The 15,986-nt window shown below is 38.0% G+C and overlaps 1 protein-coding gene across 1 annotated transcript in view; it reads right to left on the reverse strand.

Moving 5' to 3' along the window:
• Nucleotides 1-10,768: 10,768 nt before the first annotated feature.
• Nucleotides 10,769-15,986, reverse strand: part of LOC128653391 (uncharacterized protein C6orf132 homolog) — a 71,111-nt gene continuing 65,893 nt past the window's right edge. Inside the window, exon 5 of the mRNA XM_053706640.1 lies at nt 10,769-11,794. Within this exon, the coding sequence (XP_053562615.1) occupies nt 11,701-11,794 (94 nt within the window). The 3' untranslated portion in view covers nt 10,769-11,700. The remainder of the gene's footprint in view (nt 11,795-15,986) is intronic.

Consider the following 15,986-nt stretch of genomic DNA (forward strand, 5'->3'; position numbering starts at 1 on the left):
GTTTGTGTGTGTGTATATATATATATATATATATATATATATATATATATATGTGTGTGTATATACCGTGTGTATGTGTATATATATATATTTTTTTTTATACATACACACAGTGTGTGTGTGTGTGTGTGTATATATATATATATATATATATATATATATATATATATATATATGTGTGTGTGTGTGTGTGTATATATATATATATATATATATAATTTGTGTGTATATACATACTGTATATACTGTGTGTGTGCTGGTAAATATCATTAATAATATCTGTACAAGTAATGTACTGCTTGGCACTCAAACTTATTGTCACGTAAAAGCTTATTTGATCATTAGTAGGGTCATTGGTAGAGCTACACATGCAAACAGTGTCCACTGGCTGTGTCATATGTGGGAGACATTCCTGAGATATGACAAATGTAACCCCTGCACTGCCATAAATCTGGTAAATGTAACTGCTGCGGCACTGCCAGACATCTTATAAATGTAACCCCTATACTCCTTGAGATATGACACATGTAACCGCTGCACTTCCAGAAATATAAACAAATCTAACTCCTACACAGCCAAAGATCTGATAAATGTAACCCCTGGACTGCCACAGTAGGTCTGCTCTTATTTTGACTCTCATACATGCTTTTTAAATGCGTGCCCCCTCGTGAAAAAAAAATGCCCCCCCATTTCATTCGTTCAGCTAAAAACGGCGATTGATTGAAACAAATAAAGGAGCTTTCTACATGAACTATCTTATACTTCGTTAATGAAAGTGCCCTTTATTTGTTTCAAAAATAAATCTTAGCGTTTATACAACGCTAGGGTTTACTTTCACTTTAACACAAACAATATTAATTTATACAATAAGTATCAGACCTCTTATTTGGGCATAATGCATAAGCCTATAAAATTTTAAATATAACAAAATATAATATACATTACTCTGCATGGGCTGATCTCCACTATGTTTGTCAATCTAAGGGATGTTAGAACTGGAAACTACCTGGATTTTAAGATATATTGATAGACTATATTATTTGTTTTTCTTGCAGTTTCTATTTAACATATAAATCATACTCTATTAAGGAAGTACTAATTAAAGTTTGCTTTACCTTTAATTCAACTTCTTATTGAGGTAATTATTAATTTCCAAACATGGTCATCCAAATTGGATATATGGGTGTGATAGGGTGTAAGGTATTCAACAATTAATTGTTAGGGTTCCTGAGCATTGAGTCAGTTAAAGGGATATTAAACAGTAAATACATGCTAGGCATAATTATACATTCAAAGCAAAGATTAGCCTTAGAATAATATGCATATGTACTTTTACAATTATGTTATTTTTTTAAATATTAAAGATATAAGTGTAAAGGTTTAGGTTCTATAAAGTATTTTAGTTTCTATGAATTAAAGGATGCCACCATATCTGAACTTAAAGGGACACTAAACCCAATTTTTTTTCTTTAATGCTTCAGATAGAGCAGGCAATTTTAAGCAACTTTCAAATTTACTCCTGTTATCAAATTTTCTTTGTATCTTTATTTGAAAAAGCAGGAATGTAAACTTAAGAGCCGGCCCATTTTTGGTTCAGCACCTGGGTAGCTCTTGCTGATTGGTGGCTAAATATAGCAAACTAATCAGAAAGTGCTATCCAGGTGCTAAACCAAAAATGGGCCGGCTCTTAAGTTTACATTCCTGCTTTTGTAAATAAAGATAGCAAGAGAGCAAAGAAAAATTGATAAGAATAAATTTGAAAGTTGCATGAAATTGCATGTTCTATCTATCTGAATATTGAAAGAAAAAATGTGGGTTTAGTATCCCTTTAAGTTGCCCCTTATCTATTTCTCCTGCTGAGGAACAGATGTAAATCATGCAATACAATATACTGTGCAAACAAGGCTGTGAGGAAACCCTGTTAGATAATTACTTTAACAATCCTATGTCCAACACAACATTGTTTGCCCAGTCTCTTAAATTGCCTTTTTCTCCAACATAGGTGTGTCCGGTCCACGGCGTCATCCTTACTTGTGGGATATTCTCTTCCCCAACAGGAAATGGCAAAGAGCCCAGCAAAGCTGGTCATATGATCCCTCCTAGGCTCCGCCTACCCCAGTCATTCTCTTTGCCGTTGCACAGGCAACATCTCCACGGAGATGGCTAAGAGTTTTTTGGTGTTTAAATGTAGTTTTTATTCTTCAATCAAGTGTTTGTTATTTTAAAATAGTGCTGGTATGTACTATTTACTCTGAAACAGAAAAGAGAAGAAGATTTCTGTTTGTGAGAGGAAGATGATTTTAGCAAACGTTACTAAAATCGATTGCTGTTTCCACACAGGACTGTTGAGATGAAGTAACTTCAGTTGGGGGAAGCAGTTGGCAGACTTCTCTGCCTGAGGTATGATGGCCACATTTCTAACATGACTTGGTAATGCTGGAAGGCTGTCATTTTCCCTATGGGGACCGGTAAGCCATTTTCTTAGATTAAGTATGAGAATAAAGGCTTTATAAGGGCTTAAAAAACTGGTAGACATTTTTCTGGGCTAAAACGATTACTTGCTAAGCATATTTGACAGATTATAGCGCTTTATAGTTATTATAATCTTGGGGATTGTTGTTAAAAAATGGCAGGCACTGTATGGACACCTTTTTCAGATGGGGGCCTTCTCTAGTCATAGGCAGAGCCTCATTTTCGCGCCACTAATGCGCAGTTGTTTTTGGAAGGCAAGGCATGCAGATGCATGTGTGAGGAGCTAAGATCCACTGAAAAAGCTTATAGAAGGCGTCATTTGGTATCGTATTCCCCTCTGGACTTGGTTGGGTCTCAGCAAAGCAGATTCCTGGGACTGTATAGGGGTTAAATGTAAAAACGGCTCCGGTTCCGTTATTTTAAGGGTTAAAGCTTTCAAATTTGGTGTGCAATACTTTTAAGGCTTTAAGACACTGTGGTGAAATTTTGGTGAATTTTGAACAATTGCTTCATACTTTTTCGCATATTCAGTAATAAAGTGTGTTCTGTTTAAAATTTAAAGTGACAGTAACGGTTTTATTTTAAAACGTTTTTTGTGCTTTGTTGACCAGTTTAAGCCTGTTTACCATGTCTGAACCATCAGATAAACGATGTTCTATATGTATGAAAGCCAATGTGTCTCCCCATTTAAATATATGTGATAATTGTGACATGGTGTCCAAACAAAGTAGGGACAATGATGCCACAGATAATAATAGTGCTCAAGATGATTCTTCAGATGAGGGGAGTAAGCATGGTACTGCATCACCCCTTCTGTGTCTACACCAGTTTTGCCCACACAAGAGGCCCCTAGTACATCTAGTGCGCCAATACTTATTACTATGCAACAATTAACGGCTGTTATGGATAATTCTATTGCAAATATTTTATCTAAAATGCCTACTTATCAAAGAAAGCGCGATTGCTCTGTTTTAAACACTGAAGAGCAAGAGGACGCTGATGATAACGCTTCTGACATACCCTCACACCAATCTGAAGGGGCCAGGAGGGAGGTTTTGTCTGAGGGAGAAATGTCAGATTCAGGGAAAATTTCTCAACAAGCTGAACCTGATGTTGTAACATTTAAATTTAAATTAGAACATCTCCGCGCACTGCTTAAGGAGGTATTATCTACTCTGGATGATTGTGACAATTTGGTCATTCCAGAGAAATTATGTAAGATGGACAAGTTCCTAGAGGTTCCGGTGCCCCCCGATGTTTTTCCTATACCCAAGCGGGTGGCGGACATAGTAAACAAGGAATGGGAAAGGCCCGGCATACCTTTTGTGCCTCCCCCTATATTTAAGAAATTATTTCCTATAGTCGACCCCAGAAAGGACTTATGGCAGACAGTCCCTAAGGTCGAGGGGGCGGTCTCTACTCTAAACAAACGCACTACTATTCCCATAGAAGATAGTTGTGCTTTTAAAGATCCTATGGATAAAAAATTAGAGGGTTTGCTTAAAAGAATGTTTGTTCAGCAAGGTTACCTTCTTCAACCAATTTCATGCATTGTTCCTGTCACTACGGCAGCGTGTTTCTGGTTCGAAGAACTAGAAAAGTCGCTCGATAAGGAATCTTCGTATGAGGAGATTATGGACAGAGTTCATGCACTTAAATTGGCTAACTCTTTTATTCTAGATGCCGCTTTGCAATTAGCGAGATTAGCGGCGAAAAATTCAGGGTTTGCTATCGTGGCGCGCAGAGCGCTCTGGCTAAAGTCTTGGTCAGCGGATGTGTCTTCCAAGACAAAATTGCTTAACATTCCTTTCAAGGGCAAAACACTGTTTGGTCCTGATTTGAAAGAGATTATTTCAGACATCACTGGAGGAAAGGGCCACGCCCTTCCTCAGGATAGGTCTTTTAAGGCTAGAAATAAGCCTAATTTTCGTCCCTTTCGCAGAAACGGACCAGCCTCTACTTCTACATCCTCTAAGCAAGAGGGTAATACTTCTCAACCCAAACCAGCCTGGAGACCGATGCAAGGCTGGAACAAGGGTAAGCAGGCCAAGAAGCCTGCCACTGCTACCAAAACAGCATGAAGGGATGGCCCCCGATCCGGGACCGGATCTGGTGGGGGGCAGACTTTCTCTCTTTGCTCAGGCCTGGGCAAGAGATGTTTAGGATCCTTGGGCACTAGAAATAGTTTCTCAAGGTTATCTACTGGAATTCAAGGAACTACCCCCAAGGGGAAGGTTCCACAGGTCTCAATTATCTTCAAACCAAATAAAAAGACAGGCATTCTTACATTGTGTAGAAGACCTGTTAAGGATGGGAGTAATTCATCCAGTTCCAATAAGAGAACAAGGGATGGGATTTTACTCCAACCTGTTCATAGTTCCCAAAAAAGAGGGAACGTTCAGACCAATTCTAGATCTCAAGATCCTAAACAAATTTCTCAGGGTTCCATCATTCAAAATGGAAACCATTCGAACGATCCTTCCTACCATCCAGGAAGGTCAATTTATGACCACGGTGGATTTAAAGGATGCGTACCTCCATATTCCTATCCACAAGGAACATCATCAGTTCCTAAGGTTCGCTTTTCTGGACAAGCATTTCCAGTTTGTGGCACTTCCTTTCGGATTAGCCACTGCTCCGAGAATTTTCACAAAGGTACTAGGGTCCCTTCTAGCGGTTCTAAGACCAAGGGGCATTGCAGTAGTACCGTACTTGGACGACATCCTGATTCAAGCGTCGTCTCTGTCAAAAGCAAAGGCTCATACGGACATCGTCCTAGCCTTTCTCAGATCTCACGGATGGAAAGTAAACATAGAAAAAAGTTCTCTTTCCCCGTCAACAAGAGTTCCCTTCTTGGGAACAATAATAGACTCCTTAGAAATGAGAATTTTTCTGACAGAGGTCAGAAAATCAAAACTTCTAAGCTCTTGTCAAGTTCTTCATTCTGTTCTTCGTCCTTCCATAGCGCAGTGCATGGAAGTAATAGGATTGATGGTTGCAGCAATGGACATAGTTCCTTTTGCACGAATTAATCTAGACCATTACAACTGTGCATGCTCAGACAGTGGAATGGGGATTATACAGACTTGTCTCCGACGATTCAAGTAGATCAAAGGACCAGAGATTCACTCCGTTGGTGGCTAATCCTGGACAACCTGTCACAGGGAATGAGCTTCCGCAGACCAGAGTGGGTCATTGTCACGACCGACGCCAGTCTGGTGGGCTGGGGCGTGGTCTGGGAACCCCTGAAAGCTCAGGGTCTATGGTCTCGGGAAGAATCTCTTCTCCCGATAAACATTCTGGAACTGAGAGCGATATTCAATGCTCTCAAAGCTTGGCCTCATCTAGCAAAGGCCAAATTCATAAGGTTTCAATCAGACAACATGACGACAGTTGCATATATCAACCATCAGGGGGGAACAAGGAGTTCCCTGGCGATGGAGGAAGTGACCAAGATAATTCAATGGGCGGAGGATCACTCCTGCCACTTGTCTGCAATCCACATCCCAGGGGTGGAAAATTGGGAAGCGGATTTTCTGAGTCGTCAGACATTCCATCCGGGGGAGTGGGAACTCCACCCGGAAATCTTTGCCCAAATAACTCAATTATGGGGCATTCCAGACATGGATCTGATGGCGTCTCGTCAGAACTTCAAGGTTCCTTGTTACGGGTCCAGATCCAGGGATCCCAAGGCGACTCTAGTAGATGCACTAGTAGCACCTTGGACCTTCAACCTAGCTTATGTTTTCCCACCGTTTCCTCTCATTCCCAGGCTGGTATCCAGGATCAACCAGGAGAGGGCTTCGGTGATCTTGATAGCTCCTGCGTGGCCACGCAGGACTTGGTATGCAGACCTGGTGAATATGTCATCGGCTCCACCATGGAAGCTACCTTTGAGACAGGACCTTCTTGTTCAAGGTCCATTCGAACATCCGAATCTGGTTTCTCTCCAACTGACTGCTTGGAGATTGAACGCTTGATTTTATCAAAGCGTGGGTTTTCAGATTCTGTAATAGATACTCTGATTCAGGCTAGAAAGCCTGTAACTAGAAAAATTTACCATAAGATATGGAAAAAATATATCTATTGGTGTGAATCTAAAGGATTCCCATGGAACAAGATAAAAATTCCTAGGATTTTATCCTTTCTACAAGAGGGTTTGGAGAAGGGATTATCTGCAAGTTCTCTGAAGGGACAGATTTCTGCGTTATCTGTTTTACTTCACAAAAGGCTGGCAGCTGTGCCAGACGTTCAAGCGTTTGTTCAGGCTCTGGTTAGAATCAAGCCTGTTTACAGACCTTTGACTCCTCCCTGGAGTCTTAATCTAGTTCTTTCAGTTCTTCAAGGGGTTCCGTTTGAACCCTTACATTCCGTAGATATTAAGTTATTATCTTGGAAAGTTTTGTTTTTGGTTGCAATTTCTTCTGCTAGAAGAGTTTCTGAGTTATCTGCTCTGCAGTGTTCTCCGCCCTATCTGGTGTTCCATGCAGATAAGGTGGTTTTGCGTACTAAGCCTGGTTTTCTTCCGAAAGTTGTTTCCAACAAGAATATTAACCAGGAGATAGTTGTACCTTCTTTGTGCCCGAATCCAGTTTCGAAGAAGGAACGTTTGTTACACAATTTGGACGTAGTCCGTGCTCTAAAATTCTATTTAGAGGCCACTAAAGATTTCAGACAAACTTCTTCTTTGTTTGTTGTTTATTCTGGTAAAAGGAGAGGTCAAAAAGCAACTTCTACCTCTCTTTCTTTTTGGCTTAAAAGCATTATCCGTTTGGCTTATGAGACTGCCGGACGGCAGCCTCCTGAAAGAATCACAGCTCACTCCACTAGGGCTGTGGCTTCCACATGGGCCTTCAAGAACGAGGCTTCTGTTGACCAGATATGTAAGGCAGCGACTTGGTCTTCACTGCACACTTTTGCCAAATTTTACAAATTTGATACTTTTGCTTCTTCAGAGGCTATTTTTGGGAGAAAGGTTTTGCAAGCCGTGGTGCCTTCCATTTAGGTGACCTGATTTGCTCCCTCCCTTCATCCGTGTCCTAAAGCTTTGGTATTGGTTCCCACAAGTAAGGATGATGCCGTGGACCGGACACACCTATGTTGGAGAAAACAGAATTTATGCTTACCTGATAAATTACTTTCTCCAACGGTGTGTCCGGTCCACGGCCCGCCCTGGTTTTTTTAATCAGGTCCGATGAATTATTTTCTTTAACTACAGTCACCACGGTATCATATGGTTTCTCCTATGCATATTTCCTCCTGTACGTCGGTCGAATGACTGGGGTAGGCGGAGCCTAGGAGGGATCATATGACCAGCTTTGCTGGGCTCTTTGCCATTTCCTGTTGGGGAAGAGAATATCCCACAAGTAAGGATGACGCCGTGGACCGGACACACCGTTGGAGAAAGTAATTTATCAGGTAAGCATAAATTCTGTTTTTATATCTGTCCCTAACTGTCCTCAGCAGGAGATATATATAAAAGGATAACATACTGGCACCCATTACTTCATAGAGACTCAATGGAATTTAGAAAATATTCACAGCCCTCCCAAGGGCCTTGAGATTCTTTAAATGTCAATTCCTTTCTGGCTTCTGCAATGGACTTGAAAATGATGGGATTGTTTGCTTCTTTTCCAGATTTGGATATTAACCAGAGAAAGGTACATTTCGGCCTAACTTGGATTTCAAAACCCTAAAGAAATTACATTAACTTTTTAGATGCCTATTTACATATGTCTTTTTCCCAGGGATCATGTCAGGTTCCTAAGTTTTGCCTCCTCAAACAGGCTTTATTTGTTTGTGGCACTTAATTTTTGTCTGGCAACTGTGTCTATTTCTGGAACTCTATTTATAGTGGTGAAAGCTCAGGGACTTTCTGTAGCTCCGTACCTAGAAGTTATTCTGGTACAGACAACCTCCCTCCAATTGGCAAGGGATCTTTCACAAAGACCTTTATTCTGCTTCAAAGTCTTGCTCAACCTACTAAGAACTTCTTAACTCTTAAGACCTGTGTATCCTTCCTAGGGTTCATTATCGTTTCTAATGAGTATTTAATTTTTAAAAGAACAACACAGACTAATTTCTATGAATGGAAGTAGTGGGCCTAATGGTAGCTGCTTCAGATGCAGTTCTTTATGACAGATTCCATCTGCAATGTCTCCAATAGAGGATGTTACATCAGTGAAACACATATTAGGTTATTCTTTCGTTGGTGTCTCATTTGACAAAGTCTCTAGTTTGTGGCCCAAATTGGGATAAATGTTCATTATGGCATTACATTGTGTTCGATAATTATATTTTCTGCTACTGAATGTGGTAAAGTTCTTCGAATGCTTCCTTCTCCACATTTTGCTATATTTGCCAGAGACATGTTTGTAAATATAGCTGGCACAAAGTAGGGTTGTTCTTAGGATATGCTCCTTATAGGATTTGGTAGGGGTACTGTATTTAAAGGCACATTAAAGTAAAAAACATTCATAATTCAAATAGAGCTTGCAATTTGAACCAACTCTCAAATTTACCTCTATTTTGTTTAATTTTCTTGGTATCTTGTTGAAAAACATAACTAGGTGGGCTCATGAGCAGCATACCTAGACTACTGGGAGGTAGATGCTGATTGGTGGCTGCACAAATATGCCTCAGCTAGCTCCCAGTAGTGCACAGCTGCTCCTCCAATGAAGAAGACTGAAGTCAATTTGAGAATAGATGTACATTGGAAAGTTGTTTAAAATTGTATGTTTTATTTGAAACGTGAAATAACTATTTTGGGCTTTGTGTCCCTTTAAGAGGGCAAGCAAGAATTTTAACTAATTGTCTAGTACAGTTTTCATAAAACTGCACTCTTAATGGACTGCAAATCTTGGCTACATTTGGGGCATGATTGTACTACTTGTTGAACACCAGGTAACAACTTCAGTCTGCTGTAGCATCTTTCATATAACCCCCCCCCCCAAAAAAAATTTTTTACCTGCTGCACCCCAAAGAGGGGCTTCCAGAGGTAAAGCCCAATATCCATAGACTGCTTGAAGCATGAGGACACACAAGTGGCAGAAGACTCTGCTAGAGGTTACAGTTGGCTTTACCCTTTCAGGAGAATCAATAGCTACAAACAGTGGTACCAATCTTCTTTCATGATCTCAAAAAATCAATTTAAGAAAATAATTGTGTAGCAAAAAGGCATAGTTATGTGCCCCTTATAGATTCTTCCACTAGCCACTTAATAATCCACTGTATGTTGCAAAATTATATTGAAAATGTGCTTACTGTATAAATGACATGTCTCATTGCCCAAAACCAGAATAATAATATAATTTGCTATTAATGAGGTGTGAAAAAAATGACAATTTAATCTATTACCCAGTGTGGCTCTATAAAACAGCTTCTAACTGTATATTTTGTTTAATTTTTCTATTGCAGGAAATAGTTGAATTTCTATTACTTGCTGTTATAGTGTATATATATATATATATATATATATATATATATATATATATATATATATATATATATATACATACACACACACACACAGGTAGCCCTCAGTTTACGCCGGGGTTAGGTTCCAGAAGGAATGGTTGTAAATCGAAACCGTTGTAAATTGAAACCCAGTTTATAATGTAAGTCAATAGGAAGTGAGGGAGTTAGGTTCCAGGCCCCTCTCAAAATTGTTATAAGTAACACCTAATACATTATTTCTAAAGCTTTGAAAGGAAGACTTTAAATGCTAAACAGCATTATAAACCTAATAAAATAATCACACAACACAGAATATATAATTAAACTAAGTTAAATGAACAAAAACAATTGCTAAACAGCATTATAAACCTAATAAAATAATCACACAACACAGACTTCACTTGCATTTTTCTGCAAACAGTTCTTTCTATGGATTCCAATCTGGACTGATTTATAGACAGGAAGATCTTGTTCCTTTGAAATCTGCTCGATAGCTCAGGTCTGGTTAAACTGATTAATTTCAGCTTGCTTCGCTTTGCTGCAACACAGCGCACAGCTCCACCTACTGGCTATTTTAATAAATCCACTGGTTCTCAATGCTTTTCAATAGTCACATGACTGGAAGAAAGGTTGTTATTCTGAAACGGTGTAAATTGAACCGTTGTAAAACGAGGGCCACCTGTATATATATATATATATATATATATATATATATATATATATATATATATATGTGTGTGTGTGTGTGTGTATGTGTGTGTTTAGGATCTGTTAGCTTTTGTTTTTACTTCCAAACTAAAACCAAGATAAAGCTGGATTAAGTACCAATAAATCATAAGAATTGTGCATATTGCATAAAATATTTTATTGTTTTAAAATTATGGAGAGAACAAAGCAAGAGCAAAAGCCATATGTATTGTTACTAAAAGCAAAAATAAGAAAATATATTGGCCCTTACAACACTATGTAGACAGGCACATCAAAAAGTACCATATGCACAAATATACATATAAAATGAACATATTTAAAAGTGCTTTCTATGGAAATTTACATAACATGGAAACTCCATTCTATATACATTAAACATTTTTTTATACAACAGTCCATTTTATTACATATTTATATATTTATATTATTTTAGTTTTAACCATTATATAAACATAAACAGCATTACTGATTAAAATGACAAAAAACACAAAAAAGGAGAAAGAGAATAGCAATACATGTGGAATAATAATGAATACTTATTTATGTACATAGCTTAAAAAACTGCAAATGAAAACATTATTATATCACATTTGCAGAAACAGAATATCAAATTTACAGCTTCTCCATACACAGGCAACAACACCAAATATGCACAACGGAAATTAGCAGCAACAAAAATTTAGGTTTAAAAAATAAAAATAAAACAATATTGGGAAAGAATGCTGAACTGGTTTATACAAAGCATCAGTATGTGGGTGGTGTAAATAAACAAAATACAACAGCAGCCATTTATTATGAACCAAGCTAATAATATTGAAAACTCCCGTCGTCAAGGATACAAAGGATATATGGGCATTGTTTATAGCATGAAAACAAGACAGTGCCATTACATTTGTAGAGTTTTGTTGTTGTTGTTTTTGTTTCTTTTTAAATAAAGAGATGGGACTCTTGAATAATTTTTAATTTGAGAAACCAATGTATTAAGTTCATAAAAGGCACTTTAATTTGAAAATAATTATGTGTCTTTCACAGTCAAGATGGCAGCAGGAAGAGGTGTTAAAATATTCAGAGGTAGCCTCCTTGATACAAGTTAGAAATAGGTTGCCTGGTGCCCGGTCTCACGGTGAAGGTCATGCCCGGGTAGCTGGTCTGCTGAGGCCTACAGTAGGGAAAATAAAAAGAAGAAAATAAAGAAAAACAAAAAACAAACAGTTATAAAAGATGATAATCATCAGGCCTACCCTTTGGGCATAGTGAGGGTGGGAAGGGACCCTCCCTGTGCTTTCAAGGGTAAGGGAATGAGATGGTGCATTGTACATCCTGTATTCAGTTTACTAAGAAGTGGTTATTGTATCAGGAGTTGCAATATATAGTGTTATTCTTTATATAGGACTCACTGAATGTTGGGATAGAGTTGGAACATATGGGGGGGGGGGGGGCGGAATAATGATGCCGAGCTAATGGGCCCCATAAATGCTAAAAGGTATCTCTTCTCAGTCTTCTGATCTGTGTCATAAAAAAAGATCAACTACCAAGAGATGTTCATTTGTTAGAACTTATATTTTCTGCATTACTGACCCTTGCACTTCATATTTGCCTGTAATTAAAACATTTAACAGGACATTTTAATGCACAAAATATATGGTTTGTGTATCTCTGCCAAATAAGTCTCACTAGGAAACTGCAAACAATGCAGTTAAAGGGACACTATACCCCCAAAAAATATTTCATGATTAAGGTAGATAATACATTTTTAAACAACATTCCAATTTACTTCTATTATCTAATATCCTTTAATTAAGAAATAGCAATGCACTTGGTGAGCCAATCACAGGAGGCATCTATGTGCAGCAACCAATCAGCAGCTACTAAGCATATCTAGATATGCTTTTCCGCAAAGAATATCAAGAGAATGAAGCAAATTAGATAATAGAAGTAAATTAGAAAGTTGTTTATAATTGTATGCTCTTTCTAATTCATGCAATATAAAAATTGGGTTTCATGTCCCTTTAACAAACAGGAAACCACTGGCGATTGGCGGCTGCATTTACTCCCACTCTCAGCAGCCATGTTCTGCTCAGTAGTTGCAATGCTTGTGGTTCCCCATTGTGACTTTACTTATGTGTTTAACACCTTGGCCAGGGTTAAACACAACTAGGATGAAAATAAGTGTGCTAACTATACTGCTGTAGAACAAATGCACCTCTTGCTGGTTTCAACATTAATTTTAAATAATGTTTTCCTTTTATGCTTTTAAAGGAGCACTGGTTAAAAAGGGACATGCAACCCCAATTTTTACTTTCATGATTCAAATAGATCACACGTTAAAGAGCTTTCCAATATACTTCTGTTATCTAATGTTTTTAGTTCTCTTGGTATCCTTTGTTGAAGCAGTAATGCACTACTGGGAGCCAGCTGAAAGCCAATGACAATAGTATATATGTGTGCAGCCACCAAATCAGCAGCATCTGAGCCTACCTAGATATAATTTTTTAACAAGGAATACAAAGAAAACTAAAACAAATACGTTATTAGAAAGAAGTTAGAAAGTTATTTAAAAATTGCATGCTCTGTCTGATTCATGAAAGGAAAAAAATGGGTATTATGTCCCTTTAAAACACAAAACTGTGTTGAGTAAAAATAAATATAAACTTTTCAAATTGATTTTGAAACCAGCAGGTGGTGAGTTCTAATGGATAACCAAGTTCAGGGTAGCATATTATAAATGTGTAATTACCTCTAAATTTCTGCCTGTTTCTAAGCCCCTACAGACAGCCTTTTATCACACAGATTTTCATAACTGGAGACTACTAGTTCATGTGTGACATTGATAACATTGTGCTCTCTCCCGTGGAGTTGTGCATGATAGCACTAATTGGCTAAAATGCAAGTCAATAGATAATAGCCATGTGATCAGGGGTCAGTAAAAAGAGGCTTAGATACAAGGTAATCACAAAATGTAAAATGTGTATTAATATAACCATGTTGGTTATGCAAAACTGGGAAATTGGTAATAAAAGGATTATTTTTTTAAACAATAACCATTTTAGAGTTGACTGTCCCTTTAAGTGCTCTATATGCTTGCTGGAAAGCAGAGCTAAAACATATTTTTGTTTTTTCATTGCACAGATTCTTCATCAAAACACCTGGGAACAAGTTTTAGATACATTTTGCAAACTTTTCCCACACAACGCTACAAGCTTTCATATGTTTCAAAGGGTTCCAATGATGACATTGGGAAAGTATGTACATGAATCTACAACACTAAATATATATTAATTAGTATATAATATATACAGGTGGATGAAAGTTATTATTCCCTGAAAGAAGAGGTTAAAACTTAGCTTTTAATGATAAATAATAAAAATAAAATATAAACAAGATAAAAACACAGAGTGGTAATATCGGTGCAACGTGGGTAAAGATATTACTATATCCCCTGGTAATAGAAATCCCATAATGAACATCTATCAAAGTATGGTAAGTGTTACAATGTAACTAATGATGAGAGAATACAATGGCAGCACCTAAATACAGCTGCTCATGGACTCTTGCCAATTACATGAAAGAAATACAAATTATGGAGTAGACTGTCCCTTTAAATCTAGGTGTACTTAACTGTCATCCAAACAGTCCTTTATTGAAACATACAATGCTATGTTAACTTGTTTTTTGTTTTTATACAACAAACCTAAAAAGGACACAGAGTGTTCCACGCAAACATTTAGTGCAGAGCTATAATATAAAGAGAGAAGCGCTCAACCTGGGAACAAACAATAGCATAATAGCTTGCTCTATGGCTAGTTGCCACCCAAGAAGCAGCCTCATTTTGCTCAACATGTGCCTTTCACAAAGAAGAACTTTCCTGAAGCATATCAGTCTGATCCTAACTTCACAGTACAGTCCAGCCCTGAAATACCAGGCAATCCCTCTCTGAACGAGAGAAACAGCAAAACCCCAGACGTACGTTTCGGCCTATTGTGGGCCTAGTCAGTGAGGTGCAGCCATATCCCTCTAGGCACACTGAGCAACGGGTCCACGTCTGGATTCCCGCATCACACTTAGGGAGACTTCCCAAAATGTCATAATTTGCATAAATATAAAGAGAGAAGCGCTCAATCTGGGAACAAACAATAGCATAATAGCTTGTTCTATGGCTAGTTACCACCCAAGAAGCAGCCTCTTTTTCCTCAACATGTGCCTTTCACAGAGAAGAACTTTCCTGAAGCATATCAGTCTGATTCTGACTTCACAGTACAGTCCATCCCCGAAATACCAGGCAATCCCTCTCTGAACGAGAGAAACAGCAAAACCCCAGACGTACGTTTCGTTGTGCGCTTCTCTCTTTTTATTAATGCAAATTATGACACTTAGGGAAGTCTCCCTAAGTGTGATGCGGGAAACCAGACGTGGACCCGTTGCTCAGTGTGCCTAGAGGGATATGGCTGCACCTCACTGACGAGGCCCACAATAGGCCGAAACGTACGTCTGGGGTTTTGCTGTTTCTCGCGTTCAGAGAGGGATTGCCTGGTATTTCGGGGCTGGACTGTACTGTTAAGTCAGGATCAGACTGATATGCTACAGGAAAGTTCTTCTCTGTGAAAGGCACATATTGAGCAAAAAGAGGCTGCTTCTAGGGTGGTAACTAGCCATAGAACAAGCTATTATGCTATTGTTCGTTCCCAGGTTGAGCACTTCTCTCTTTTTATTTATTTAGTGCAGAGCCCCTGCACATAACTTTTAAACACATAGTAATAGCTGGAATTTTTTCAAAAATAAAATGCTTTAAGAAGTATTTTTCTTTTTAAAACTAGAATGTCCCTTTAATTATGCTTTAATCATTTAATTTTCAATAATGTAATGAATTAGAGTATTTCATTATAGACTAGAATTCCCCCATTCAGCACAAAAATGAAGTACACCCAAGTACCACTTTAACCACTTTACCATATGGTAACAGAGCAGAGAAGCTTGTTCAACCATGTGTGCCATGATTGCACAAGCGGTATGTAAATTTCAGTGAGAAACCCAAAGTTTGTGAAAAAGGCAAGGATTTTTTTTGTTTGTTTTTTTAATACGATTCCATTTGGCAGCTAAACTGTGGTATGAAATATACCAAAATGTGCCTAGCTCAATACCTTGGGTTGTCATTTAAAAAATAAAAATTAAAAAAGGGCTCTATTTTTGGGAATTTCGAGAAAATTGTGATGGTGAGTGAAGGTGCATATATTAGCAGGCGAATAGAGAGAGCAGAAGGATCAGAATGCAAACAATGCAGATTTACAAATCCATAGCGCTAGCTTTTTCTGAATTGTTACACCTATAGATTAAAAAAGGAAAAAACATTAAAT

The sequence above is a fragment of the Bombina bombina genome, chromosome 3 (genome assembly GCF_027579735.1).
Source record: "Bombina bombina isolate aBomBom1 chromosome 3, aBomBom1.pri, whole genome shotgun sequence".
Lineage (NCBI taxonomy): Eukaryota > Metazoa > Chordata > Amphibia > Anura > Bombinatoridae > Bombina > Bombina bombina.